This window comes from Gymnoscopelus microlampas (assembly GCF_963454915.1).
Source record: "Gymnoscopelus microlampas genome assembly, chromosome: 1".
Taxonomy (NCBI): domain Eukaryota; kingdom Metazoa; phylum Chordata; class Actinopteri; order Myctophiformes; family Myctophidae; genus Gymnoscopelus; species Gymnoscopelus microlampas.
This window is the reverse complement of record NC_139962.1, coordinates 16,830,158-16,844,692: the sequence shown is the minus strand read 5'-3', so window position 1 is coordinate 16,844,692 and position 14,535 is coordinate 16,830,158. Positions and strand designations below refer to the sequence as shown.

Below are 14,535 nucleotides of genomic sequence, written 5' to 3'. Positions count from 1 at the left end.
AGAAAGAGGACTAAGACCCCATCAGTGGACTGGAGGTCACGACCTATGTCAATACTAGTTATTCTCATGTAGATACATTCCATTATTTCCCTTGCCTTTTTCAATATGAGCACTGACAATTGGTGTACGTCAGACAACATTAGATTAGCCTAATAAACTGTATAATTCAGTGGTCTAGTAAATGTAATTAACCTCTTAAACCCCATATGGGTGACCGGAGTCCCTCAGGGCTCAATACTGGTGTATTTTCTGTTTTGGATTATTGTGGGGAAGGCTTTCGCTGAAAATAACCGATCGACAAGCTTGTCGATCTGCTATTTTCAGCGAAAGCTTTCCCCACAATAAGGATGCTGGGGTTTAAGTGGGGAATTTTTACAGAATAATTATATCATTAATCCAAATAGGCTTTGCTCTTTGTTGCATTTTATTCATGTGTTTATGTTATGTTATGTTATTCTATTGTTCTTGCGTCACAGTAGCACCATTTGTAACACAACAGAAAAAAATAAATAACAAAAATAGGACAAGAAATAAAGACAGTCTATACAATTAACATAACATCACAGTCACATAAGACAATAGGCCTATTAGTTCCCAACAGCTGTTACATTAAAAATAAAAACAAAACAAAACAAAACAATAGAAATGTGGGGGAGATTGGAGATACTAGTAGGTCTACCCTATTAAATGAGGGTGGTCTACTTTATTGGCTTGATAATGTGAGTTACACACAGTGCACTAATATGATGAGATGATAGTTACAATATCATACCTTGCTATGACTGCACACTGTTAGCTGTCTGCACACTGACAGCTGTGAAATATAAACATGTCTCCTATATGACCTTATCCTTTATCATTCTATACTAGACTATAACCAGTGGTGGAAAAAGTACTCACACGTTTTAAGTAAAAGTATCAAAACTGCAATGTATTTAATCTGTTACAAGTAAAAGTCTGTAATTCAAAATGTACTTGAGTAAAAGTACAAAAGTGTTGGTATAAGAATGTACTAAAAGTACCAAAAGTAGAAAGTGCTAATTATGCAGAATGTCCCATTTCACACGTGTTCAAATGTATAAAATGTATAAAGATCTTTTCAAAATAGCAGATCTACAAGCTCACAATGAATGCCATCCCAACCATTGTGCTATTTTCAAATTGCCGAAATGTATACATAGGGCTGAAGTGGTTGATGTATGTTTTATAATAATAATTAAGATCTACAAACTAACTAGTAACTTAAGTTTTAGAAGTAAAAGTACAGAAATTTGGAGATACTCCAGTGAAGTAAAAAATACCTCAAAATTGTACTTAAGTACAGTACTAGAGTAATTATACTCATAGTTACTTTACATCTATAACCTGCCTCTGTTACTTGACATGTATACCCATGCCAACATACCCCATATTCAACTACAATCTATGTACAATGTGTACAAGTGTACACAAGTAGGTCTACTGGGAGACTTAAAACGCAGGTGTAGCTCAGCTCGGTTTATATTCTTTGCAATCTACATCATTCCTCTCTATCTATGGCTCATATCCTGCCGGTCCAATCCAAATCCCATCAGTGTGTGTGGAAGGAAGTGGTTCTACAGTATCACATTTCTCCCCTTTCCTCTGCTGGTAGGAGGATGATGGTGGTTTAAGGGAGGTGTCGTGTTACGAAGCTGCCTCTGGTGCTTTGGGAAGTGAAATGTTCTTCGTCCCATCGCAGCCATCTGGATGAGGTTGTGGCTGCTTAGCACAGTGGTTCTCAAACAGTGGGTCGGGGACACATTTTTATGGGTCACGAGTACATTTCAAAACATACAAACATTGCAATATTTTTCATGAATTAAAAACAAATTCAATGATTTTTCAAAATAATTTCATGAATAAAAACAAAACAAAAATCCCCCATGAATTAGAAAACAAATGTTTAAGAAGTAGTGAAAATAGCCGATCTACCATCTCACAACGCATTGTGACAGTGTCGTGAGCTTGTAGATCTGCTATTTTCTAGCTTGGGTCCTGCATGGGGAGACATCAAACTTCTCTTTTGGATGAGCATTAAAAGTTTGGGAACCACTGGCCCCTTAGCAGATTCTTTGAGAAATAAGATTATGGGTTGGGCTTGTTAATTTATGAAAAAAGACGTTTGAATATGAGTGGACTGTTTTACAAATGGAAATCCAAGCAATGTCCTCTGAACGTCGTGTTAAAAATAGGACGGAATGAAGTTTGATATATAACACAATGTGTTGAGAACACATCTGAGATCAAGTTTCAACACAGCTCTCTAGGCTCTACTGAGGACATTTGAGTTCAACCGTGCCCGTGTAGAACTATTACTACTACTATCCGATTGATTGCTGAAAAGATTTTCATAAATATATTTCCACAAGAATCAGCAGGCTATAATTAATTTTGTGATATACATGGGTTGTACACACCGGATATGTTTTGCATATTACAGTCAAATAACATGACCACAATGAACCAGTGTTTCCAGGTTTTGTGAGAGAAATAAGCAACCACTTATTTGATTGATCGAATACTTTATTTAGAAGTTTGCAGAGAAAAAAGCACATGGAAGTACAGTTCAAAATACAAGGTCAACTAAATAGGATTGAAAAGCCCAGAAAAGCCTACTGGCCTGTTTCAATTGGGGTCCTCACATACTCAATTCATGGAGACAATACATGACAGACAGATACACTACTATGCAGAACATCATATAAACATTTTAAAGGTAAGAAAAACAAAAAATGTGTACGAGGCCAGTTTGGAATTGCAGCCTACTGAAGGTATATTCTTTTAGGGCAGTTTTGAAAGCGAGTAGGCTTTACACTCCTTCACTACTTTTGGTAGGGCATTCCACATTTTTGTTTTGTCAACCCCTTGTTTGTGCCAAATCTTGGTTGCAGGGTCGTGAGGGACGTGATCAGGGGAGCTACCTCTGGTGTTGTGATTATGGACCTCGTTCACGTTTTTAAAATACTTTGACAGACATGGGTATCTTAATGTTGTGGTGTATCTTGTAGACCGGGCCCATTGCGAGTTGCTGTACTCTGTCCTCAACCCTGAGCCATCAGACCCTAGCAAAATGAGCAGGGGTTAGATGAGTTGTAACTTGTAGGTTTAAGGCCAAGAAGTAGCCATACCAGTTTATTTTTGGGATGTCTGGAGCCTTGTTTTTAAGGCCTTGGGGTGTTGTGGTACTATGAGGCGCATCCTTAGGACCTTGGATGAGGGCCCCTGTCAGAATCCTCAAAGTATTCTTACTGAGTATAGGAGAAGGTCAACCAAAACGTGTTCTTTGGTTGACCTTTTTGATGACTCTTGTTGTCATTTTATCACCGGAAAGGTTTGCCTTTATAATGGAACCCAGGTAGGTAATTTCCTCTTTTCTTGTGATAACATCATCACCCACTTACCAAGGTTAAAACTAGACCCAAAGAGAATGGATTCAGTTTTACCCAGCCAGGTGTAATGATAGTGTGTTATCAGTGAGCCAGATGCGGATCGTATCGAGTTCAGAGCTGAGAGCTTTTTCAACCTGCAGCCTGTCCCTGTCCGAGACCAGCAGAGCCGAGTCATCCGCGAACACGAACAGGTTGTAGTCACAAGCTGATGACATGTCCTTTACATATATCAGGAACCGTAAAGGTCCTAGTATGCTACCTTGCGGAACGCCACAGCTCACTGAGAGGGGGGAGGGACAGGGTTCCGTTCACCTCCACCACCTGTTCCCTCCCCTCCAGATAGGATTGCATCCAGCTCACCGATGTGCCATCAAAACCAATTGCTTTTAGCTTACCAATCAAAATAGAGTGATTAACGGTGTCAAAAGCCTTTTGGAGGTCCAGCATGATTTGTGTGCATGGGGATCTCATCTTAAACAAGCTAAGTGCTTAATGAGCTATCCAGTTTAGTAGACCTTGTATTGTGAATTTGTACTTCCATGTACTGTTATGTACTGTCATGTACTGTTCTCATGTCTTACTAAATAAAGTACATAAATCAATCAATCAATCAATCAATCAATCAATCAATCAATCAATCAATCAATCAATCAATCAATCAATCAGCATGACCATGCCGCAGTATTTGCCCTGGTCCAGGAAAAAAAGCCAAAAAAAGGAACTTAGGTCACATGAGCCTATATGTGACGCATTGCGAGCTTGTAGATCTGCTATTTACAAAGATTGCAATAAAATGTGCAAAATTAAATATTTGGAATATGAAACATATAATATTGAAACATTCTAACAAGACAAATGCTCCCTGGGCACAAAACATTTTCATGAAAATATTTGAGGACCACTGGTTTAAATCATTTAAGAAATTTTAAGCAAGCCTCAATAAGGTACCCTACACGGTAGAAACAAGCCCCAAAAAAAACGCAACTACCAATTTTTTCAAGCAATTTTACAGAAAAAGAAGCCCAATGTCTTGCTTGCTTATAATAAGCTGACATGGCAACGCTGCAATGAACCCCATTTTGTACTGTGTTTAGTAGTTAAATTGAATGACTGCAGCGCCCCCTGGCGCCAAATCCTTTGAACACAAAAAGACTAGCGTCATCATCAGCGCGACGGCAGTGTTGCCATGTCCGCTTATTATAAGCGACTATGGGCTTATTTTTTTTTGTAAAGTTGCTTGTATACATTGGTAGTTGCCAGTTGCGTTTTCATGTCAAGGACCCCCAAATTAATATGCATAGACCCCTTAACAGACGACGTCATACTGGCTGCGTGCAGCCAGTATGCGCGCAACGAAACCCATTATATCAGGTCTCGTTAGGACGCGTCTCACTAGCCAACACACACAAGAGGGGGTTGGGGTGTGCTGAAACCAGTGCACCCCGAAACAGGTTGGGAATTGATTGCGTGAAACAATCACCTGTGCGTCCAGGCTCAATGTTAGTAAACAAATAATTGGTCTATTGCCTGCAGACAATCAATCAACCCCCCAATCTGAAAATACAATTTATGCCAGGGACCCCCGTACAAGATTATTTGTGGTGTTAAATGTTGTTGTTTTTTTAATCCAATTTTGGAAAAAAAAAGCAGATCTACAAGCTCAGCGACGCGTTGTGAGCTTGTAGATTGGCTATTTTCAAATAGCCGATGCATAGGTTTAAAATGCTCATGTGGCCTAGTTGTTTCTTTTGGGTTTGTTTTGACCTGGTTGCTTATTTCTCTCACTGAATATGGCAACACTGAGTGCGACGGAAGTGTCTTCCACCACAATGAGAGCGAATTCTGGCTGATTCATTGTAGCCTGTAGTTGGACTGCACGCTACGAACACACTATACTCTTACAAATTGACACATTTGAGAACAGGTAACTGGAATTAAAACTATGAATACCTAGAAAAATGTCTAATGTACAAGTTAAACGTTGTAGAAGAGTGTGTTTTTGTTGTTGTTGTTAGTTAATGTCGATCTTGTATTGTTTTGTTGTGCTACGTACGCCTGCTAACAAGTCACTGTAACTTGGTAAGCTACGACTACCGATAGCGGTTTTCATGCTTATTTTCTAAGTTGATGTCATAAAATCTATACTATAACTATGCTCAATAAATGTCCGTTATTTATTTTCCACTACTGGTCAGATGCCGGGAATAAACAACCAACCTAATAAGTTAGGTTGGTTGTTTATTCGCATCTGACCAGTGGTGGAAAATGTACTCACATTTTTTACTTAAGTAAAAGTATAAATACTGCAATATAGAAATACTGTTACTCTGTTCACAATCTACTTGAGTAAAAGCACAAAAGTATAGGCATCAAAATGTACTTAAAGTACCAAAAGTACTCATCATCCAGAATGTCCCATTAAACAACTTTTCAAATGTATACAAATCTTTTGAAAATAGCAGCTCTACAAGCTCGGCTATTTTCAAATGGCCTAAATGTCGGCTGAAGTGGTTAATGTATGTGTTGTTATAATAATAAAAAATATACAAATTAACTTGTAACTAAATGTAGTGGAGTAGAAGTAAAAGTATTGACAATTGGTTATACTCCAGTAAAGTAAAAGTACCTCAAAATTGTACTTAAGTACAGTACTTCAGTAAATGTACTTAGTTACTTTACACCACTGCATCTTACTGAATCTGACAGGTTATGGCATTATTGGTCTTGCTAATCCAGCATAGCAGGGTCTTTGTTGATAGGTATTTTAAATTAACTGAATTGTTTCAAACCTTTACCATCATCAGATTTCAACATGGATCGGCTTCTGAGACTCGGAGGTGGGATGCCAGGCCTTGGTCAGGTAAGTTTGAACTTAAACCGACAGCTCTGTTAATGGGTTAGTTACAAGCTCACCACAGTCACAGTGTGAGCTTTTGAATAGCCAGCCCGTCGTATAAAATTGGGCTGTGGTTAAGAAACATTGTTAGGTTTTAATTAGCAAATTGCCTGGCATGTGAATGAACGGCCATTGTGCTGCCATTTGTTTTCAAGGGCCCTCCCACAGACGCCCCTGCTGTGGACACAGCAGAACAGGTGTACATCTCATCGTTGGCACTGCTCAAGGTAAGGATGCACCTCAACAAAAGTTTAAAATGATCACACTTGTTGAAGTTATATTAACCACATGAACCCTAGCATCCTTATTCTGGGGGCGAACCTTTTTGCGAAAATATTACACCTGCAAGTGCACAAAAACGCATCGCAATGCGACGCATAGTGACCATGTAGATCGGTTCTTTTCGGTGAGGTGTTAACTTGGGAAATACTAGTGGACCTAGTATAGACCCCTATGGGACCTCGTTCAACCGAGCACATAGGGTTTAAGTAATATGAAATCTGTGACATATCTCTGTATGTTTTTGCTCTGTGCTAGATGCTGAAGCATGGCCGTGCTGGAGTGCCAATGGAGGTCATGGGTTTAATGCTGGGAGAATTTGTTGATGACTACACCGTGCGAGTGATTGACGTGTTTGCCATGCCCCAGTCAGGAACTGTATGAATCTTTATAATATCAAGATTTAACTGTGTTTATTCTGTTTGCCATGAAAATATCCTGATGTTCATATTCACACAGAATTATTCATTTAGTACTTGGTCATGACTGTTGTATGCATTGTTTTAACAAGTGAGTAGCAGTACATTTGGGCTGATTCTAGCTGTTCATGATCATGAAATTGTATTTGATGATTAACAATTTAATTGTGTTTTTCGCATTGAACTTTGGAACGTATAAACACAAAATACATTTTGTTTGGCACCTAGGCTTCATAAACAAAAAATCCACAGGGCTATGACAAATAACTAAAAAGAACTGATATATAATTTAAAAATAAAAATAGATAGGTAGTGGAAATAGCCGATCTACAAGCTCACAATGCGTCACCATGTGACACGTTGTGAGCTTGTAGATCTGCTATTTCCATTTTTTGGTGAAAATGTATGAACATTTTCAACATGGAAATGATTTATGCAAAATAACTTGGATTATCTCAAATAATTGCGATTATGTAATAATTGTGGTTCTCTACCCTATAGGGCGTCAGTGTTGAGGCTGTGGACCCTGTGTTCCAGGCCAAGATGTTGGATATGCTGAAGCAGACTGGCAGGTGAAAATGATGCACATTTTGGAGAATTTCTTAAACTGAAATTGACCAGGTTGACAAATAAAGCACTGTTCCTTGAGTTATAACCAGGCCAGTATTAGACTGGCCTTGTTTGATTTTCTTTTTATTGTCAACATGGCTTTAAAAAATTCCAAGACCCGAAAAATAATTTCACTTAGTTACAAGTATGGTCCACCTGCCAAAGCCAATACATACCAAAAACCTGTTAAAACAAGTCCCAGAGCTGCACTGTCACTTTGGGCATTTTTCCTGGAACAACTTTATGAGGTGAGGGTGAATGTTTTTTCAACCACGCAACTAAGCACGTTGCCTTATTTACATAATGAAAAAAGCCATCACTTCTTAAAAATGTTCCAGGAAGATTACGATTCCCGCATTCAACGCAATTAGGAATTGCGCTGCGCCGACAAAAGCAACAGTACAGACTTATTTTATATGATTTTTGACAAAAGAAGTGTGTAGTTTCCTCACATTTGAATGGGCTGAGTTATATACTGTCCCTGGAGCATTCAAAGATTGTGGAAGAGATAGACTGGCTTTAGATACTTCAATTATTTGGTAATAATGACATGAATAAACTTGCTCGCACTAGAATGTCTGAACACATAGGTGTTTGTCCCTGAAATATAGTAATGACAAATTAAACGGTCTTCTCTGCCCCGTAAACATGTCTTGACGGTCATCTCTCATGTCTCCCACCAGGCCAGAGATGGTGGTGGGTTGGTACCACAGTCACCCTGGCTTTGGCTGTTGGCTGTCTGGGGTGGACATCAACACACAGCAGAGCTTTGAGGCGTTGTCAGAACGAGCTGTGGCTGTGGTGGTTGATCCCATTCAGAGTGTCAAAGGAAAGGTATGGATGTACGCGCATACGGTGAAGAAGCCGTATAAAGTATATAGCAACATACATTTGTTGTAATTTTTGAATAAATATTTTAAGTTTTTCAGAAAACTTAGGTCAGGAGGGGTTTTTAGAATCGGCCTCAAGTCTAAATGGGTTAATAATTTATGTTGAAATATGCTTGGCAATCCTTTCTATTTTTATATTGTGATTTGTGGCTACTAAAAATGTGATTGCCAGTGGGCGGCGGGAGTAGGTTTTAACATGATCTTATCTTTATCACAATCGAAAGCATATAACGTTACTACTCTATGGAGCAACGTTTTGGCTAACAGAGATGCGAGGTTGATTCATGTAGGGGAGACGCAAGGTTTAGAACTTGTAGAACGTCACCTTCTCAAAGAGAGAGGGTCATGCGTGCCTACTCAAAGCGAGGAGACTGGCAGTCCCCAGCCGGCTTCTATTTCCACTCAGCTGTACATTGTATACTGCATTTGTTCTCAAAGTGGGGTCCGGGGACCCCCAGGGGTCCTTGAGGGAGTTCCAGGGGGCCCCCAGCAAAATGATGGATAGGAACCAAATGGACCCTTATGGGTCTGTAACTCTGAGAGTGTACAAATGGAACCAAATGGACCCGTTAGGGTCCATTTGGTTCCATTTGTACACTCAGAGTTACATTAACATTGATTTTACAATATAAAACATTGGGGTCCCAGAGATAGAAATGCCATTAAATGGGGTCCGTAGCCTAATTCATGTCAAACTGGGGGTCCTTGAAATGAAAATGGTTGAGAATCACTGCTAGAGCCGTAAAAATCTTCTCTTATGAAACCACTGGTATGCTGTACACATGTGGCACACCCTGAGTGTCACTCACTCAGAGTAACAAAACTACAGTAATGTTGGCTAATGTTACAAGATCGCTACATGCCGTGTCCATCTGTGTGAACCATCTATAATGTTGGCTAACCTAAAAAAGTAAAATTTTCTCATGGATTATGATTTCAGAATGAGTCATTTAGGAGAAAATAATGCATTGGTAGTGAACCAAGTGGATGCAGGGATTAAGTTGGTCATGATTATAATTTGCGGTTGAAATTGAGTTTAAAGGAGACAAGCATAATTATGTCCAGCTCTATCGGATGTTTTCAAAGGACATACAAGTTGCTTACTCTGCCACAAAGAAATACACTATGCACACAACAAGGGCATCCATGCTGTGCTGCCATTGCAAACCAAGCAAAGGAAGGAAATCTATGATGTCATGATGACAGTGTAGCCGGCAGACTTCTACCCACTACCCAGACATAACCTCACGTCACCAGGCTTTTCCACACAGCGGTTTTCATTCCAAACTACCTAACGTGATCTGGCGATGCATACTCTAGAATTACCCAAATGGTTTCTGGTTATGTATCCGGTTGGAACCACTTTGTTGTTGTTCCCCCACATAAATGCCGAATCAACTAATCTAGTCTCGGCAGTCGTTTGAATAAAACATGGATATATCAAACGATTATTATACAAAAAAAAAACAGATTATACCTCTGGCTGAGGGAAATAATTTTGGAGGAGCACAGGCGCTCTTGGTTCCTGCCCGCCTGGTGACGCCAAGTTATTTCCGGTCTAGACCGGATCAGAAAACTGCAAAAATTGTTGATTTCAGTCATAACCCAGACAGGACATACCCCATGACCCCTCTAGTGGGTCTGTCTTGTCTTTTTCCACCCAACCAGAGTTCATGCCTGGTCTGTCTTTCCTCACTGAACAGGCAGAGCACTGTCAGTCATTCTGTTGTACTTGGCTCAGAATGGGAAAGACTACTAGAATGTTGCCCTGGAAGGCTGCAGGGACATAAATAGTAAAATGCCGTTTGGGGGAAGTTCAGTGAGACTGTTGACTTGCCAGGTTCAATAAAAATCTTTAAACAATTTAGACCACCTCAGCCTCCACCTCCAATGCAGGAGAGCAATGGACCTCAGCTTCACTAACCATTGGATGATGATGGTGCAGGATAAATGACACGCACCCAGAGTTTATGTTGGGCAGATTTCAGGAGGGGGAACGTCAACAAAGAATGTTATTTAACAAAAAAGCATTCTCACAGAAGGTGTGCCAATCCAAAAAAGGATGGCACGTGCCAAAACATATTCAACTTGTGCTGTAAAAACTGGAGCTTGTGAGAACTGACATGTGACCCTCCCCCCCCCCCAGAAAATGTTTGACGTCAGTTGTCATCTGTATGTCACATTATATTACATACACATTACATCTCACTCTGTACTCTTCCTCAGGTTGTAATTGATGCCTTCCGACTGATCAATGCCAATATGATGGTGTTGGGCCATGAACCAAGACAAACCACATCAAACCTGGGTCATCTGAACAAGCCCTCTATCCAGGTAATGAACAGTAGATGGCAGCATCACTAAATGCTGGCAAAAGGGAGTGTTTGACTTGAGACAAATCCACTGGTTGGAGTTTTTGTGCATAGTTATATCCATACAGATACTGCATCGGCCATTGCATATTGGTGAGAGCAAGCCGTGCCTCCTAATACATTCATGCTCCATTTATGTATGTCTAAGCAGGAGGTTTCTCCACAATTAAAATCATCATAACTCACTGAATTCTCAACTGAATTTCAAGCAGTTTGGCTTGTTACAAATGTTATGTAGTTATGTTATGGTATAGGATACTTGGTTAAATAAAACATTTGGGTTTATCGGTAGATACTAGTAACCGTTATGATTCTGAAAAGGTCTCAGGTACTTATGTTATATATGACTCAGGCATATTTCATGTAGTGGAATTATGGCAAGCTGATCCTCATACATGCATTAGGAGGCACTGCTTGCTCTCACTGATATTTGACGGCGTTGACGTAAATGGCAAATGAGCCATCTACGTATTTACGTTTTTTGATACTTCCATGTTCAATCATAAAATGTTTAAACAGGATTTTGGATGCGCTTTTTGAACCTGTGCAGAACGCATAGGCCACATTTGTGGTGCCTAATATGTTTAGTTTTCTTAAATTTAGTTCTCTTGTTTTTCCAGGCTCTGATCCATGGACTGAACAGACACTACTACTCCATCACTATCAATTATAGGAAAAATGAGCTGGAGCAAAAGGTTTGAATGGCACACATCTCTTTGCCAGCGCTTTCACCCATGGTTTTGATTTAGACACGTGAAACTTAAGTGTATCCCTGTTGTTTTAGATGCTGTTGAACTTGCATAAGAAGAGCTGGATGGAAGGCCTGACCCTCACTGACTACAGTGAACACTGCAAGCTCAATGAGACCATTGTCAAGGAGATGCTGGAGCTGGCGAAGAACTACAATAAGGTCGATATGACTTCAAATCAATATCTCGATTATGTCAAACTTTTGCCTCGATTACTATTAATGAACGATGATATAAAAAAAGAAAATGGCAGATGTAAGCTTGTACATTGGCTATTTTCACACGCCACCATTGTACAATGAGTATAATACAGGCCAGGGCATAAGTGGTTAACCAGACTAACCGATTTTGTTGATTATTAAAATATATATTTTTTTGTGTCGATATATAAGTTTAAGTTATTTAAAAAAAAAACGCATCTCAATTATTCAATTAATGAGCAAGATTAAGCATGCTCTAGGTTCTATATGTAGGTTTCCATATATGTACGTTTAATTGCCCAGCCCTACAAAAAGCCATTAAAATCAATTTTTTACTGGCAGGACGGTATTTTAATGACGTCACGCGCACGGGCACATCGCATTTTATTTTACCTTAAATTAGGAAACACTAAACCATACCCGTGGGGGGATATGCGCACATGATCTGGCAACCCGGGAGCCAGCGAACACAAAATCGCTAATAAACAGCTGAGATTTCACGATTTCTGTGTAATTGGAAAACGGGCTTCGCTGTTAGGTGCACATGGTAATGGTCAATGGCTGTGTGCAGATTCAGATCAATTGCTCCAGCCACTGAGGAGAAACGGGCAGAACAATTTTGGCCTCACCACTACACCATGCACCCATGCATTACAGAGGTTTGTCAAATTATAGGAGGATGTTTGTATAGGAAATGTTTTTTAGCTTAGTTTTAGTCTTTTTAAACTAATACAAAATCAAGGAATGCCATTAATTATAGAGCTGAAACTAAAAGTTTGCTTTGAACGAGTATCTTTCTCTTCTTCGACGGTGGCTGAGGCATTGCTGCGTGCGGATAGGATACTGGCAGCAGCCCTACTGAAGCCAACATGCTGTGTACCGGTTCTGCGTGTAGCCTATAGATGCGAGGTGTGAGGAATCTGAGGATACATTTTCACACTCACTTGTAAACCTGTTATGCAAAGTAGCCATTTGGGTACTTGGCTCTTGAATCTACGGGGAGGGGGGGGGGGGGGGGCGCATGTTCTAGCGTGCACGCGCGTGCCGTGCCGTACCTTGCGCGTGAAATTACTGGCCACACACCGTCCTACTCCGTGTGGCCCCCATGACACCACTGGTATTAATTAATTGTTTTTTTCCAACCCAGGCTGTTGAGGAAGAGGACAAGATGACCCCAGAGCAATTGGCCATCAAAAATGTTGGAAAACAGGTAATGGATGTGAAATTTCAACTTTCAAATCCCTAAAATGTTGTCCATGGTTGTTTACAACCAATGATGTTGATAACCAAGAAAGAATGAAATACCTTATTATGTGATTCTGTCATTTTTACAGGATCCTAAGAGGCACTTGGAAGAGCACGTTGATGTTCTGATGACCTCCAACATTGTTCAGTGCCTAGCTGCCATGTTGGATACAGTAGTCTTTCAGTAAAGCCTTCTATGTATAACTGTTAATATTGCAATTGTTTTCTTTTATATAAAATAAATATGTGTATGACGTTATGACTCAGCTTGTGTTTTTCATAAATGCACACATTTCCCACATACTGCTGCTATATGTGCTTTTGTTGTCAGATAGTTTTTAGCCTCATTAATCATGCGATTACCATTTATGACCTCTAGGTGGAGCCACAGATGGGCTGGGATAGAGTAGAATTCATTAGTATGAGCTTCTATGCGGCCAGTGAAGAGTAGAATAGGTTTGTTCATAGTTGAGTCTTAAATAATCGCATGATAATTCAGTGTACTCAATGTACATAAAAGTCTTAACATTATGTGGACAATTGTTTGCCAATAAGAGGGAATTTATTTGTTTGCATATTACCAAGGCGTTGGTAATATGCAGCGCCTGTTCTTCCCCTATAGTTATCTGCAGTCTGTCTAATTCATAGGTCTCTCTAAAATCGAACATGATAATCAAATACAATCTTGCCTGTCCTCTGAATAAAATACATTACATATGTCACATTGATATGAACTCATTTCAAATGAGGAAGTGAAAGGGGCTAGGTCTGAAATTCTTCGGAGATCTGTGTTTGCTAGATTATTTCTGTTGTAACAATACTTCATGGCAATAACTTACACCGTTGGAAAGCCTGTATAGTTTCCCTGCATTGTTCGACAGAAATAATCTACCAACAAATTTCAGAACTTTTTGTGCTCTGTGTGTGTGTGTGTGTGTGTAAAAATATATAGAATATATATATATATACACACTATCATTGCTGACATGGTGCCAAACTGCCAATGCCGAAGGGAACAAAAAATGTAAACTGTTAAGAATTCTGAAAAGTATATTTTCTTGGGAACATTCAACACAGCAATAATTACATTATTTAATTGAATAATGTAAGTTGACAGTCATGCTCTCTGGAATTGCAAATAACACATTTTCCGTACAATTTCAAAAAGTATCTCAATCTGTTCACAATTCACATCTGCTATGGGTTGAAGAGAGAGAGCACACCTTAATAATCTACAGACTTGACATTTAATTTGGACAATATATGGATAGAAGAGGTCACACTCATCCCAGAGCAGCAGTCAAGTCGACATTTGTGCTGCATCAGTTGAATGATCTAATCCAACTGCAATGTTCTGTTCTCATTAGGGGAGTTGTGTTCTCATAGCTGAACCTGGGCCTAACAGACCGTTCTTCTCTAGTCTGTTACAACGTGGTGAGAAAAGGTCTCCATAATGGCTTTACAGG

General features: G+C 39.6%; 1 protein-coding gene and 1 long non-coding RNA gene across 2 annotated transcripts in view; one reads left to right on the top strand and one right to left on the bottom strand.

Moving 5' to 3' along the window:
- LOC311049974 overlaps positions 1 to 14,535 on the bottom strand; it is a 56,226-nt gene that overhangs the window by 34,094 nt on the left and 7,597 nt on the right. The gene's annotated exons all lie outside the window — the stretch shown is intronic.
- Positions 5,225 to 13,328, top strand: psmd14 (proteasome 26S subunit, non-ATPase 14). The gene is made up of 11 exons (XM_084051820.1): positions 5,225 to 5,334; positions 6,215 to 6,270; positions 6,462 to 6,533; positions 6,844 to 6,963; positions 7,506 to 7,576; positions 8,297 to 8,447; positions 10,730 to 10,837; positions 11,496 to 11,570; positions 11,660 to 11,785; positions 12,972 to 13,034; positions 13,159 to 13,328. Exons 2-11 carry the CDS (start codon positions 6,223 to 6,225, stop codon positions 13,255 to 13,257), a joined length of 933 nt encoding a protein of 310 aa, XP_083907946.1. The 5' UTR covers positions 5,225 to 5,334; positions 6,215 to 6,222; the 3' UTR covers positions 13,258 to 13,328.